The sequence below is a fragment of the Chrysochloris asiatica genome, unplaced genomic scaffold, assembly GCF_000296735.1.
Source record: "Chrysochloris asiatica unplaced genomic scaffold, ChrAsi1.0 scaffold00173, whole genome shotgun sequence".
In the NCBI taxonomy this organism is placed as follows: domain Eukaryota; kingdom Metazoa; phylum Chordata; class Mammalia; order Afrosoricida; family Chrysochloridae; genus Chrysochloris; species Chrysochloris asiatica.
In genome coordinates this window covers 2,333,390-2,347,893 of record NW_006408691.1, presented here as the reverse complement: position 1 = coordinate 2,347,893, position 14,504 = coordinate 2,333,390, and the positions used below count along the sequence as shown (strand labels likewise).

The 14,504-nt window shown below is 42.9% G+C and overlaps 1 protein-coding gene across 1 annotated transcript in view; it reads left to right on the top strand.

Annotated features, from left to right (window-relative positions):
• The first annotated feature begins 65 nt into the window (after positions 1 to 65).
• The window catches only part of MORN1 (MORN repeat containing 1), a 112,384-nt gene continuing 97,945 nt past the window's right edge, over positions 66 to 14,504 (top strand). Inside the window, exons 1-3 of the mRNA XM_006871778.1 lie at positions 66 to 141; positions 10,891 to 10,936; positions 11,734 to 11,846. Coding sequence (XP_006871840.1) covers positions 66 to 141; positions 10,891 to 10,936; positions 11,734 to 11,846 — 235 coding nt within the window. The remainder of the gene's footprint in view (positions 142 to 10,890; positions 10,937 to 11,733; positions 11,847 to 14,504) is intronic.

The window sequence follows — 14,504 nt, the reverse complement described above, 5'->3', positions numbered from 1 at the left end:
ATCGCGACCAGAGAGCCAATGGGATAGAGCTTTGCTGGTTGCCAAGGTAAACCTCTAATGGCAAGATGGCGGCAGCGGGTCCAGGGAGCCCAACCTCCGCCTTACGGCTTCAGAAAGCGCTGGAGCGACCACCGCGGGATGGTAACGCAGGACCCGGCTGATCCAAGGGCGACGGGAGGCCGGATTATCCTAAGCCCCTAACGGGCATGCACTGGAAATTCGAGAGGAGAGGAGGGTCTCGGGCGATAGCTGTCCCTCCCCCCCCCGCCCCCCACCAAATGACGGCGCCAGTACAGGAACTCGCCCTTTCAACTCAACATCTCGAACCCTTCTGCCTGCATCAGGCCTCGGCCTGAAAGGAATTCCTTGCGCGGCCTCAGGGACCGCTTCTGTGTATCCTTAACTCCCAAGCAGTAATGGGCGAGCACTCCCGGGCACTCAGTATCAAAACCAGCGGGACCTTGGAGAGTTAGGTGTCCCAAGTGCCCAGGTGTTGCAATGATGAACCGAAGTCAGGTACCAACCTGACGCTGTCTAGTAATGCACTTTTCAAAAGCTATTGACAGGAATTGTTCATAAAGTCAAAGAAGTAGCAACGGAAAGAGTTCATGTCAGTATCTTCAGGTAGAACCTGACCTTAATTTATGATGGAGTAGCCTAAAGTGATGCAGGCCCTCCTCTCCTCCAGACTTCTTTATATTCCACACCCCAAGTTGTGCAATGAAACAGGAGCGCAGGCAGAGTAGAACCGACAGTGCTATGGATGGAATTGTAAGATGCAGCAGGTGGTTCAAAAGGAAGAGAGGGCTGGGGTGAGTCAAGGGATCACAGCTTTGAGGTGGGTAGCTGGACCCTGAAAGATGGTCCTTCCAGTTTGTTACCAGCTACTCTCTGTGGGTACATCCTGCAGAGAAGAAGAACTAGGCGTCCAAGGAGCAAGACCAGGAAAGCAAGGCACCTTGTTTGATAGACCTTAATTTGTTGTTTGTGACCTGGTTTATATGCAAAGACTCACAAGTTTAGACAACTAAGTACACTCAGTTACACATTTAACAAATCACCTGTATTGAAAGTAGAATAAACTTCCATGAAATCTAGATGGTCAGGGAAAATCCTCAGTCTACTCACTCAGCAGATTTTCTCAGCACCTACTGCATTCCAGCCCCTGAGGGAGGCCATGGAAAACTATACCCTGCCTTCAAGATATTCATAGGTCTAGGAGTTAGATGAGGGGAGCAGGAAAGCAGTTCCCCAGAAGCCCACACACATACACACACACACACACACACACACACACACGTGTTGTCTAAAACCCAAACCTTGGAAGAAAGGCCTGGTAATCTATTTCCAAAGAATCACAGCTATTGAAAACCCTCTGGAGTGCCGTTCTCCTCTGGCACATGGGTTTGCCTTTAGTAAGGATTTGATAGCAACTAGTTTGCTAGTATGATAAATGTCACTGTAAGTGTTCTTGGGTTTTTTGTGTGTACATGTGTATAATTTTCTCTGGGGGGGGTGTATACATCTAGAAATGAAATCCTTGGTTCACTTTACTCATTTTTATAATTAATAGCATCATAGTATTTACATATTTGAGATGTGCTAAAGCATTTAGCTTTCCATTCTTTACTGTATTATAAAATGCTACTTTGTGAATAATCCTGTACACAATTTGTAACAGACCAGAATATCATCTATGGGATAAAATTCTAGAAGTGAAAAATTAACATCAAAGAACATGTGCACTTTTAATTTTGACAAAAATTAGCAAATTGCTCTCCATCAGGGATGTATTCATTGATTGTGCAATGGAGGATTTGCCTTTGCCCAAAGAGCAGTCCAGCCTTTGCCCTCAGCTGCTAAGAGGCAATCGCTGAGTCCTTAAAATACCCTACTTGATAAAAGTGTCATTTACCTGGGGTCTTTTAGTAACACGGGGTGATCTAAGAATGTGGTTTAATGTTGGGTCTGTCGTTCTTGCAGTATCTGCTCGATGTGTAGAGAACTGAGGCGAGCCACGTGAGCAGCAGCCAGCTTGGCATGAATGAACCCCAGTAAAAAGTCTGAAATATTAAGGCTCTGGTGAGCATCCCTGGTTTGCAGTACTCCATGCATCTTGTCACACGTTGTTTCTAGGAAAGTTAGAGCTATCTGTGGCAACACTGGTTGAGGATAGCTAGAAATTTTGTATATAAAAGCGTCTCAGACTCTGTCCCACATGTCTCTTCCCTTGGTTAGTATTACTCTATATTTACTGTAAAAGAAAAGCTGCAAGTGACCATAACAGTTTTCAATAAATTTTATGAGTCCTTCTGGTGAATTTTGAAACTTACAGTCTTCTTGGACACCCATGAGCTTCCAGGTGGTGTCAGAATTAAGGGTGGTCTTAAGGACCCCTGGACTCTTCAGTTGGTGTCAAAAGTGAAATCGATCTTGGGATGTTCCCTAATTTCACATTTATACTCCATCACAGGGATATATGAGTTCATGCTCTATTTAATTTGTTGTTGTTGTTGTTGTTCTTAGGTGTCGTTGACTCAGTTCTGACCCATTGTGACCCAGTGCACAACAGAACAAAACACCGCCAGTCCTGTGCCATTCTCACAATTGCTGTTACACTTGAGCCCATTGCTGCTGCCACAGTGCCAGTCCATCTTGTTGGGGGGTCTCCCTCTTCTTCACTGTCCTTCCACCTTACCAAGCATGATGTCCTTCTCCAGGGACTGGTTCCTCCTGATACTATGTTCAGAATATGAGAGATGAAGTCTGGCCATCTTGGCCTCTAAGGAACATTCTAGTTGTACTTCTTCCAACATAGATTTTTCTTCTTCTTCTGGCAACTCCATGGTATGGTACTTTCAATATTCTTCTCCAACACCATATCTCAAATGCATCAGCTTGTCTATAGTCCTTCTTATTCATTGTCCAACTTTCACATGCATATGAAGCTATAAAAGTACCATGGCTTGGGTCAGGCGTGTGTTAATCCTCAAATGACATCTTTGCCTTTCACTTTAAAGAGGTCTGGTACAGCAGATTTGCCTAATGCAGTACATCATTTGATTTCCTGACTGATGTTTCTATGAGTGTTGATGGTGGGTCCAAGCACAATGAAGTTTTTGACAGCTTCACTTTTTTCTCCATTGATCATGATGTTATTTAGTGGTCCAGTGGTGAAGATTTTTATTTTCTTTACATTGAGGTGCAATCTATATCAAAGACTGGTCTTAGATCTTCATCAGTATTTTTAGTCTTCTATGCTCTGGTAGCGTAGTGGTTACGAATCGGTCTGCGAACCTTAAGGTCAGCGGTTCGAAATTACCAGCCGCTCCGTGGGAGAAAGATGAGGCTTTCTACTCCCGTAAAGATTTACACCCTCGGAAACCCTGTACAGGGTCGCTATGGGTCGGACCCGACTCGATGGCACTTAACAACAACAACAATGCTTTCAGCAAGCAAGATTGTATCATCTGCATATCTCAAGTTGTTAAGGAGACTTCCTCAAAACCTGATGCCACGTTTTTCTTCATATAATCCAGCTTCTCAGATTATTTGCTCAGCATACAAAATGAATACATATAATGAAAGAATATAACCCTGATGCACACCTTTCCTGATTTTAAACCATTCAGTGTACCCTTGTTCCTCTTGGTTCCTCGTGAGCACAATCGAATTTTCCGCAATACCTATTCTCCTCAGAGTTGTCCAAAGCTTGTCATGATTTGGCTAGTCAATAAAGCATATCTAAGCATCTTCCTGGTAGTCTCTGCTTTTATTGTTGTTGTTGTTAAGTGCCATCAAGTCAATTCCGACCCATAGCAACCCTTTATAGGAGCAGCTGTTGAGCTTGAACCACTGACCTTTCAGTTCAAACGGCTTTACAGTCTGTCACATTAACCCACAGTGCCACACCACGACTCCCCTGCTTTCATTAATGTACCATTAATTAAGAAGCAAGGTGGTACAAGCCTACCAGCTACTCCACAAGAAAAAAAGGTTTTCTGCTCCAGCAATGATTTACAGGCTTAGAAAACTATGTTGTTGTTAGTGCCATCAAGTCGGTTCTGACCCATAGTGACCCTGTATAGGGTTTCCAAGGAGCGGCTGGTGAGCTTGAACCAACTTTGCAATCCAGAGCATTAACTCACAGTGCCACACCAGGACTACTGGAAACCCTGTACTGGGTCCCTATGAGTCGGAACTAACTTGATAACACTTAACAACAGTAACAGCCTTTAAATAAACCCAAACCTTGCCCCTCAGTGGCTTCTTGTCGCTGTGAAAATCTATACTTGCACTCAACAAGTCCCCGCCCACTTTCTTATCACTGGCACCAGCTGCACCCCCAGCCTCACCCCCTTTGTTGGGGGTTTCCCTCACCTGTGCTGCTTCTCCCAGGGCTCTCCCTCCTCCACCTTCACTTGGCTCCACCTACCCTTCCTTCCTGGCTCGCTCAGATGGCTCCTTTCTAGGAAGATTCCCCAATGACCTTCCCATCAGCTCCTCCCCTTCCCATCCCCACCTCCATGACTTTCACTCTCAGAGGACCCCAAACTTGTACCCACCTGGCTTCAGCTCACTGGGCCTGTGCTTTGCATCCCTGGGGCCTGGTGGTAAACAATCAACCGCTAAAACGGAGATGCCACAAGTGAGTGGCTTTAACAAATAGAAACATTCTTTCTCACAGATAGTTATTTTGTTGTGTGCCATTGAGTCAGTTCTGACCCATAGCAACCCGGTATAGGGTTTCTGAGGAGTGGCTGGTGAGTTTGAACAGCCTACCTTGCAGTTCAAACGACTTTACAATCCAATGCATTAACCCTCAGCACGGCAGGAGGCTTAAAGTCCAAATTCATAGCTCAGGCTTTGTTGTTGTTTCGTGTTCTCAAGTTGGTTCCAACTTATAATGACCCTGTGTTGTTGTTGCTGTTGTTAGGTACCATCGAGTCAGTACAGAACCATAGCAACCTTATGCACAGCAGAACAAAACACTGCCCAATCCTGGGCCAGCCTCACTACTGTTGACACGCTTGAGTCCATTGATGCTGCCACTCGGCCAATCCATCTCATTGGGGTCTTCCTCTTTTTCTCTGACCCTCCACTTTACCAAACTTGATATCCTTCTCCAGCGACTGGTCCCTCCTGACAATATGTCCAAAGAAGTATGAGAGTCGAAGTTTGGCCATCTTGGCCTCCAAGAAGCATTCTGGCTGCACTTCTTCCAACACAGATCTATTGGTTCTTTTGGCAGCCCATGGCACTTTCAGTGTTCTCCTCCAACACCACAACTCAAATGTGTCAGTTCTACTATGGTCTTCCTTATTCACTGTCCAGCTTTCACATGCGTATCACTTTATTGAAAATTACATGACTTGGGTCAGGTGCACCTTAGTCCTCAAGCTGACATCTTTGCTCTTCAACACTTTAAAAAGGTCTTTGGCAACAGATTTGCCTAATGCAACACATCCTTTGGTTTCTTGACTGCTGCTTCCATGAGTGTTGATAGTTGATCCAAGAAGAATGAAGTCCTTGACAACTTCAATATTTTCTCTGTTGATAAGAATGTTGTTTATTGGTCCCGTGGTGAGGATTTTTTTTTTTTCTTTACATTCAGATGTAATCCATACCGAAGGTTGTGCTCTTTGATCTTCATCAGTAAATGTTTAAATGTTTTAAGTCCTCTTTACTTTCAGCAAACAAGGTTGTATCATTTGCATATTGCAGGTTGTAAATAAGTCTTCCTCCAATCCTGATGCCACGTTTTTCTTCATAGAACCCAGTTTATCAGATTATTTGCTCAGCATACAGGTTGAATAAGTATGGTGAAAGAATACAACCCTGTCGCACACCTTCCTTAATTTAAAACCATCCAGTGTTCCTATGTTCTGTTCGAACGACTGCTTCTTGGTCCAGGTACAGATTCCTCATGAGCACAGCCAAGTGTTCCAGAATACTCATACTTCACAATGTTTTCCATAGCTTGTCATGATCCACACAATCAAAAGCCTTTGCATAGTCAATAAAACACAGGTAAACATCTTTCTGATATTCTCTGCTTTCAGCCAAGATCTATCAGACATCAGCAGATATCCCTTGCAGCCATTTCTGTATTTACCTTTAGTAAAACTTTACACGCATGGGGTATCAAAGAGATTGTCCAATGATTTCTGCATTCCATTGGGTCACCTCTCTTTGAAATGGGCACAAATATGGATCTTTTCCAATCAGTCGGCCAGATAATCGTGTTCCAAATTTCTTGGTATAGATGAGTGAGTGCCTCCTGTGCCACCTTACTTTCTTGAAAGAGTTCACTTTTTATTCCATTAATTCCTGGCACCTTGTTCTTTGCCAATTCCTTCAATGCACCGTGGACTTCCTTCCTCAGTATCACTGGCTCTTGCTCATATGCTACCTCTTGAAATGGTTGAACATTAACCACTTCCTTTTAATACAGTGACTCTGTGTATTCCTTCTATCTTCTTTTGATGCTTTATGTATCATTCAATAATTTGCCCAAATAATCCTACAATAATGAAAGTCGAGGCTTGAATTTTTTCTTCAGTTCCCCCAACATGAGAAATACTGAGCATGTTCTTCCTTTTTGGTTTTCTGACACCAGATCTTTGCATAATTTGTTGTAATAATTTGGCTTTATCTTCTGAAGCTGATCTTTGAAATTTTCTGTTCAGCTCTTGGACCTCCTCATTTCTACCATTTGCTTCACCATATCTACGCTGGAGAGCAAGTTTCAGTGTCTCTTCTGACATCCATTTTGACCTTTTCCTTCTTTCTTGTCTTCTTAATGACTTTTTGCTTTCTTCATGTATGATGTTCTTGATGCCATCCCACAACTCTTCTGGTCTTCTGTCTTTAGTGTTTAATGTATCAAATCTGTTCTTCAGATGATCTCTAAATTCAGGTGAGATATATTCAAGGTCATATTTTGGCTCTTGTAGACTTGTTTTCATTTCTTCAGTTTCAGCCTGAATTTGCTTATGAGTAATTGGTGGTTTGTTCCATAGTCTTCCCCGGCCTTGTTTTGACTGATGATATGGAGCTTTTCTATCATCTCTTTCCGCAGATGCAGTCGATTTGATTTCTATGTATTCCATCTGGTGAGGTCCATGTGTATAGTTGTCTCTTGTGCTGTCTGAAGAAGGTATTTGAAATGAACAAATCATTGATTTTGCAGAATTCTATCATGTGACCTCCAGCATCATTTCTATCACCAAGGCCATATTTTCTAACTACTGATCCTTCCTTTTTGCTCTGCACCTTTGCATTCCAATCACCAGTAATGATCAATACATCTTGATTGCATGTTTGATCAATTTCTGATTGAAGAAATTGATAGAATTCTTCTATTTCGTCCTCACTGGTTGCTGCATAAATTTGAATAATAGTGGTATTAACTGGTCTTCCCTGTAGGTGCATGGATATTATCCTATAACAGACAGCATTGTACCTCATGACTGATCTGGATATGTTCTTTTTGACAGTGAATGCAACACCATTCCTTTCAATTTGTCATTCTCGGCATAGTAAACCCTGTGGTTGTCAGATTCGAAATGGCCAATACCAGTCCATTTCAGCTCACTAATGCCTAAGATATCGATGTTTATGCATTCCATTTCACTTTTGACAACTTCTAATATTCCCAGATTCATACTTCGTACATTCCATGTTCTGATTTTCAATGGATGTTTACAGCTGTTTCTCTTAATTTTCAGTTGTGCCCCATCAGCAAATGAAGGTCCCGCAGGCTTTTTTCCCACAGGCTTTACTCCATTCGCGTCATCACGGTCAACTCTACTTTGAGGAGGCAGCTCTTCCCTAGTTGCATTTAGAGTGCCTTCCAACCTGAGGGACTCATTTTCTGGCAGCATCTGACAGTATTTCTCTGCTATTCATGACCCTGTGTACGACCCAACAAAACACTGCTCTGTCCTGTGCCTTTCTCACAATCATTGCCAGGTTTGAGCTTATTGTGGCAACTACTGTATCAATCCATCTCTTTGGGAGCCTTTCTCTTTCCCACTGGCCCTATGACTTCACCAAGCAAAATGTCCTTCTCTAGAGACTGGTAATACATCTGCAAGTACATGAGACAAAATCTCACCATACTTGCTTCTAAGGAGCAGTCTGGCTGTACTTCCAAGACACATTTTTTTGTTGTTGTTTTTCTGGACAGTCCCAGTATTCTTCCCCCTACAGTAATTCACATGCACCAATTCTTTTTCAGTCTTCCTTACTCATTATCCAGCTTTCTCATGCATATGATGCAAATGAAAATACCCTGGCTTGGAACAGAGGACCTTAGCCCTCAAAATGACATCTTTGCTTTTGAACACTATAAAGAGGTCTTTTGCAGCAGATTTGCCCAATGCAAATTGATTTCTTGGTGGCTGCTTCCATGGACATTGTAGGTCCAAGTAAAATGAATTCCTTGACCACTTTAGCATTTTCTTCGTTTATCATAATGTTGCTTATTGATACAGCTGTGAGGATTTCTGTTGAAGTGTAATCCACATTGGAGTCTTTTGGTCTTCATCAGTAAGTACCCCAAGTCCTCTTCACTTTCAACAAGCACAAGGTTGTGCCATCTGCATATCGCTGGTTCCTCTAATCCTCTTGCCATATTCTTCAGCGAGTCCACTTTTGGAGATTATTTGCTCAGCCTAGAGATTAAATAAGTATAATGAAAGAACACAACCCTGATGCATAAGTTTTGTAAATTCAAACCACGTGTTTATCCCCTTAGGAGTCCTGGTGGCACTGTAGGATAAACACTGGACTGCTAATTGTTAGGATGGGCAGTTCAAACTCACCAGCTGCTCTGTGGGAGAAAGATGATGCTTTCTGCTGCCATCAAGATTTACAGCCTCGGGAACCCTACATAGGGTCACTATGGAGGGTCAGACCTATGAGAGGGTTACTATGACAGGGTCACTGTATTGGAATCAACCCAGTGGCAATGGATTTGGTGTTTTGATTGTCCCCTTGTTCTGTTTGAACAACTACTTTTTGGTCTATGTACAAGTTCTGCATGAACACAATTACATGTTATCCATAATTTTTTATGATTTATACAGTTTTTGTATAGTGTAATCAACAAAACGCCTTTGTGTAGTCAATAAAACACAGGAAACCATCTTTCTGGTATTCTTTGCTTTCAACCAAGATCCATCTGACGTCAGCAGTGATATCCCTCATTCCACGTCCTCTTCTGAATCTGGCTTGAACCTTCGGAAGTTCCTTGTTGATATCCTGCTATAACCATTTTAAAGTTATCTTCAGCAGAATTTGATTTACATGTGATATTAATGATAGTGTTTGAAAGTTTCCACATTCTGTGGGATCACCTTCCTTTGGAAAAGGTATGTATATGGATGTCTTCTGGGCAACTGTTTTCCAAACATCTTGGAATAAATGAGTGAGTGCCTCCAACACCAAGCCTGTTTGTTGAAATGGCTCAGTTGGTGTTCTGCCAATTCCTGGAGCTGTGGTTTTCACCAGTGTCTTCAGTGCAGCGTGGACAACTTACGTTAATTCCATTGGTTTTTAATTATATGCTACCTCCTGAAATGGTTGAACATTGATCAATTCTTTTTTGTACAATGGTTCTGAGTGTTCCTTCCATCTTCTCTTGATACTTTCTGTGTCTTTCAATTTTTCAAATCAAGACTTGAATTTTTTTCTTCAGTTCTTTCAGCTTGAGAATTACTGAGCATGTTTTTCCCTTCTGGTTTTCTAACTCCTCATCTTTACATATTTCATTCTAATACTCCACTTTTGTCTTTTGGAACCACCCATCGAAATCTTCTGTTCTGTCATGTCTTCCCGTCACTTTAGCTACTCTGCATTCAAGGGCAAGTGTCTGAGTCTCTTCTGACATTCCTTCTGGTCTTTTCTTTCTTTACTGTCTTTTAAACAATTTTTTTGTTGTCTTCATATGCAATGTTTTTGATATCATCCCACAACTTGTCTAGTCTTTAGTATTAGTGCTTAATACATCAAATCTATTCTTCAGATGTGAAGGAGCTCTGGTAGCGTAGTGGTTACGAATCGGGCTGCGAACCTTAAGGTCAGCGGTTCGAAACTACCAGCCGCTCCGCGGGAGAAAGATGAGGCTTTCTACTCCCGTAAAGATTTACACCCTCGGAAACCCTGTACAGGGTCGCTATGGGTCGGACCCGACTCGATGGCACTTAACAACAACAACAACAATTCTTCAGATGGTCTCTAAATTCAGGTGAGATATACTAACAGTCATACTTTGACTCTCGTGGACTTGTTTTAATTTTATTCCGCTTCAGCTTGAACTTGAATATGAGCAATTGATGTTCTGTTCCGAAATCAGCCTTTTTGCACAGATATAGTCACATTTTGACACAGTTTGTGTTCTATCTGGTGAAGTCCACGTATATAGTCACCATTTATATTGTTGAAGAGAGGTATTTGCACTGACTAAATGGTTGGTATTGCCAAAGTCTGTCATGTGATCTCCAAAGTCATTTCTATTATCAATGCCCTATTTTTCAGCTACGGACCCTTCATTATTTCCAATTTTTGCATACCAATCATCAGTAATTATCAATGCCTTGTAATCAAATCCAGACTGCAAAAATCTTCAATTTCTTCATCTTTGACATTCATGACTAATACATATATTTGAATAATAGTCATAATAAACAGGTCTTATATTTCAGGATATGTCTGTCACTCTGTCGTATTATGATCATTTGCATGTTGTTGTGATGCTGAAAGCTATACCACCAGTAGTTCAAACACCAGTAGAGTCACCCAGGGTGGTGGACAAGTTTCCTTGGAGCTTCCAGACTAAGACAGACTGGATGCTTCTTAAAAATGTACCCAATGAAAACCTGACAGATAGCAGCGGTGACTCTCAGCGAAGGCTCTCTGTGTCCATGCTGGGGTAAGGAAGGCAAGGGCCTTCATTTTTTAGCTTCTGTTCCTTGGGTCCTTGGCAATCTCCACATGACATCTCTCTTCCCCCACCTGTGCTTGCTTGCTCCGGTGCCGAATCTGTTCTTTTTGTATCTCAAAAGTGATTATCTAAAGATACACTCAGTATTCTGGTGTGGCCTCATTTACATAACGGAGGAACCCCTGTTCCCAAGTGGGATTTTATCCACAGGTGTAGGAGTTGGTATCCCAACAGTATATTATAAACATCCCTTTCCATCATGTCAGGACCGATTCACAGCAACTCTATAGGAGAAGGTGGAACTTCCCCACAGGGTTTCCAAGGAGGCCAAGTACCACAGCGTTCTCCCACAGAGCTACTGGGTGAGCTCCAACCACTGACTTCTCAATTGGCAGCTTAACGCTTAAGCGCTGTACCACCAGGCCTCCTTAGCATATATTTTGTTGTTGTTGTTGTTAAGGACCGTCGAGTCAGTACCAAAGCAGTCGGTCCAGTGCTTATCCTGTAGCATCACACTAGGATTCCGACATGTATTTTAGGAGCACAGAATTCCATCCATAGCATTGTCCATCTGTGTGCGTGGCAGGAATGAATGAATGAATGAACGAATGAATGAATGAAATGCCCAGGAAACTCCCAGACTGAGCCTTCAGGCAGTTGTGCTGAAATATTACCTGTGGGTCAAGGCACCAACCCCTTTAATGGTCCCCTGGGAGCTCCCTGTGGCCCTTGGAGGGTCCTCGTGTAGAGACACCGCCTTGTGCCCATTGGGTGCCACCCTGCAGGTGCCCTCATGTGCTCACCCTGTGCCTTTCTCCATATTCAGGTTACGGAGTCTACGTCTATGCCAATTCTTTCTTTCGATATGAAGGAGAATGGAAAGAAGGAAAGAAACATGGTAAGGAAAACTCCTAGGTCTCTTCTGAATCTGCCACTCGTCCAGCTGGCTCCTCAGGGTTCAGGGCAGCTGGTAATCATGCCTGCCACCCAGCACGCTCACTCAGGGAGAGCCGATGACAGCCGGTTTCAAACTCACCAGCAGGGGGGGAGGTGTCCTGGGAGGTCCTGGTAGCAACAACTAGAAATCCTCCCTGGAGCCCTATCTGGAATGAAAGCTCAGGATAAAGAGATTGTTCTTTGGTGGTGTTAAGTGCCATTGAGTCGATTCCAACTCCCTGTGTAGGGTTTCTGAGGAGCAGTGGTTAGCAGTCCAGTGCTTATCCTACAGTGCCATACCAGGACTCCCAACTCTCAGTTAGGTCCTTTGGTGGCACAAATGGTTTGCACTCAACAACTGATTGGAAGGTTGGCAGTTCAAGTCTACTCAGAGGCACCTTGGAAGAAAGCCTGGCATTCTGCTTCCCAAAAAGCCACCACTGAAAACCCTGTGGAGCACAGTCCTCCACTGACGCACAGGGGGCTGGCTGTGACGGAGAGTCAACTTGATAGTAGTTGGTACCAACTCTTATAGAGAATCCAAGTAGTAGAGCCAAATAAAAAATAAATAAATAAAAAAGGAGACTCAGGAAATGGCTCCCCCCAGAACACGCCCAGCGCCTGCCACACAGCATCTTGTACACGGCACTCATCTGCAACGTCTTCCGTTGGTGGCTCCTCCCGTCTACACAAGGCCTTTGAGTTTGCTGATCTTTTAATACAGGAGCCCATTCTGAATGTGTTGACAAATATAAAAAAGAACCTACATTTGCAACCTTTTCACTTTTATCATAGTGTTTTTGACAAACAGGTGTTTCTCATTTTTATATGGGAATCTCTGATTCTTTTCCTCCCTGCCAAACTGGAAGGCTCGAAGTTGAGCCAGGTCAGGACAGAGGGGATTGTATCGGTGCCTTTGAGTCACACTGACTCATAGTGATCTGATACATAATAGAACAAAATACTGCCCCAGTCCCGTGCTGTCATGTCCTCACAGTTGTTATGTTTGAGCCCACTGTTGCTGTCACTGTCAGTCCATCTCATTGGGGGTCTTTATCTTTTTTGCTGACCTTCTACTAAAGATGATGTTCTTTTTCAGAGACTGGTCCCTCCTGATAACATTACAAAGCTTCCCCATCTTCATTTCTAAGGAGTACCCTGACTGTACTTCTTCCAAGACAGGTTGATTTGTTCTTCTGACAGTCCATGATACGTATTTTCTATTTTCTTCACTAACCGTAACTCAAATTCATCACTTCTTCTCGGGTCTTCCTCCTCTATTGTCCATCTTTTACATGCAGGTGAGGTGATTGAAAATACTATGGCTTGGGTCAGGCACATCTTTGCTCTTAAAGAGGTCTTTTTGTAGCAGATTTACTTAATGTGATATGTCATTTGATTTCTTGACTGCTGCTTGGGTGAGTGTTAATTGTGGATCTAAGTAAAATGAAACCCTTGACAACTTCAATCTGTCCTCCATTTATCATAATGTTGATTAGTGGTCCAATTGTGAGGATTTTTGTCTTCTTTTCATTAAGTTGTAATCCATACTGAAGGCTAGAGTGGTTGGTCTTCATCAATGAATGTTTCAAATTCTCTTCACCTTCAGCAAGCAAGTTTGTATCATGGGCATATTGCAGGTTAATGAGCCTTCTTCCGATCTTGATGCCAAATTCTTCTTCATCTATCCAGTTTCTTGGATTATTTGCTCAGCATACAGATTGAATAAGTATGGGGAAAGAATACAGCCCTTACCACACAGTATCCCCTTGTTAGAATCACTCTCTCTGGTCTATGTGCAGATTCTATATAAGCACAATGAACTATTCTAGAAGTCCAATTCTTTGCAATGTTATCCATAGTTTGTTATGATCCACACAGTCCAAGGCCTTTACATAGTCAATAAAGCACAGGTAAACATCTTTCTGGTATTCTCTGCTTTCAGCCAAGATCCATCTGACGTCAGCAATGATAGCCCTCATTCTGCGTCCTCTTCTGAATTCAGCTTGAATTTCTGGCAACTGCCTACCACTTTTGCATTATCTTCAATGAAATTTTACTTGCACGGGATGTGAATGATATTGTTTGATAGTTTCCTCTTTCTGTTGAATCACCTTTCTTTGGAATAGGCACAAATATGGATCTCTTCCAGTTAGTTCACCAGGTAACTGTTTTCTGAATTTCTTGGCATAGACTAATGAATGTTTCCAGCACTGTATCAGTGTGTTGAAACATTTCATCTTGTAGTCCGTCAATTCCTGGAACCTTGTTTTCAGCCAATGCCTTCAGTGCAGTGTGGACTTCTTGATCTTATGCTACCTTCTGAAACTGTGGACCATCAACCAATTCCTTTTGGTACAATGACTCAAGACAGAGGAGCTCCCCCCTTTTGAAAATGTGCTCTATAGCCCCTGTCTCCTTCCTTCTCCCTAAGCTGACTGAGGTGAGTTGATTGGAACACATTCTCTGAGGGGGCTGGAGACTTGGTGGCTCTTACTGAGCAGAGTGATCAGTAGGGTTTGGGGAAGGGTTGACGATGCTCTCCTTGGTAAACGTAGAGTGAGAATGTTGGAGAGCACTTCATGGCAAAGGCGATGACATAGCACAGAAACCTGAGGGC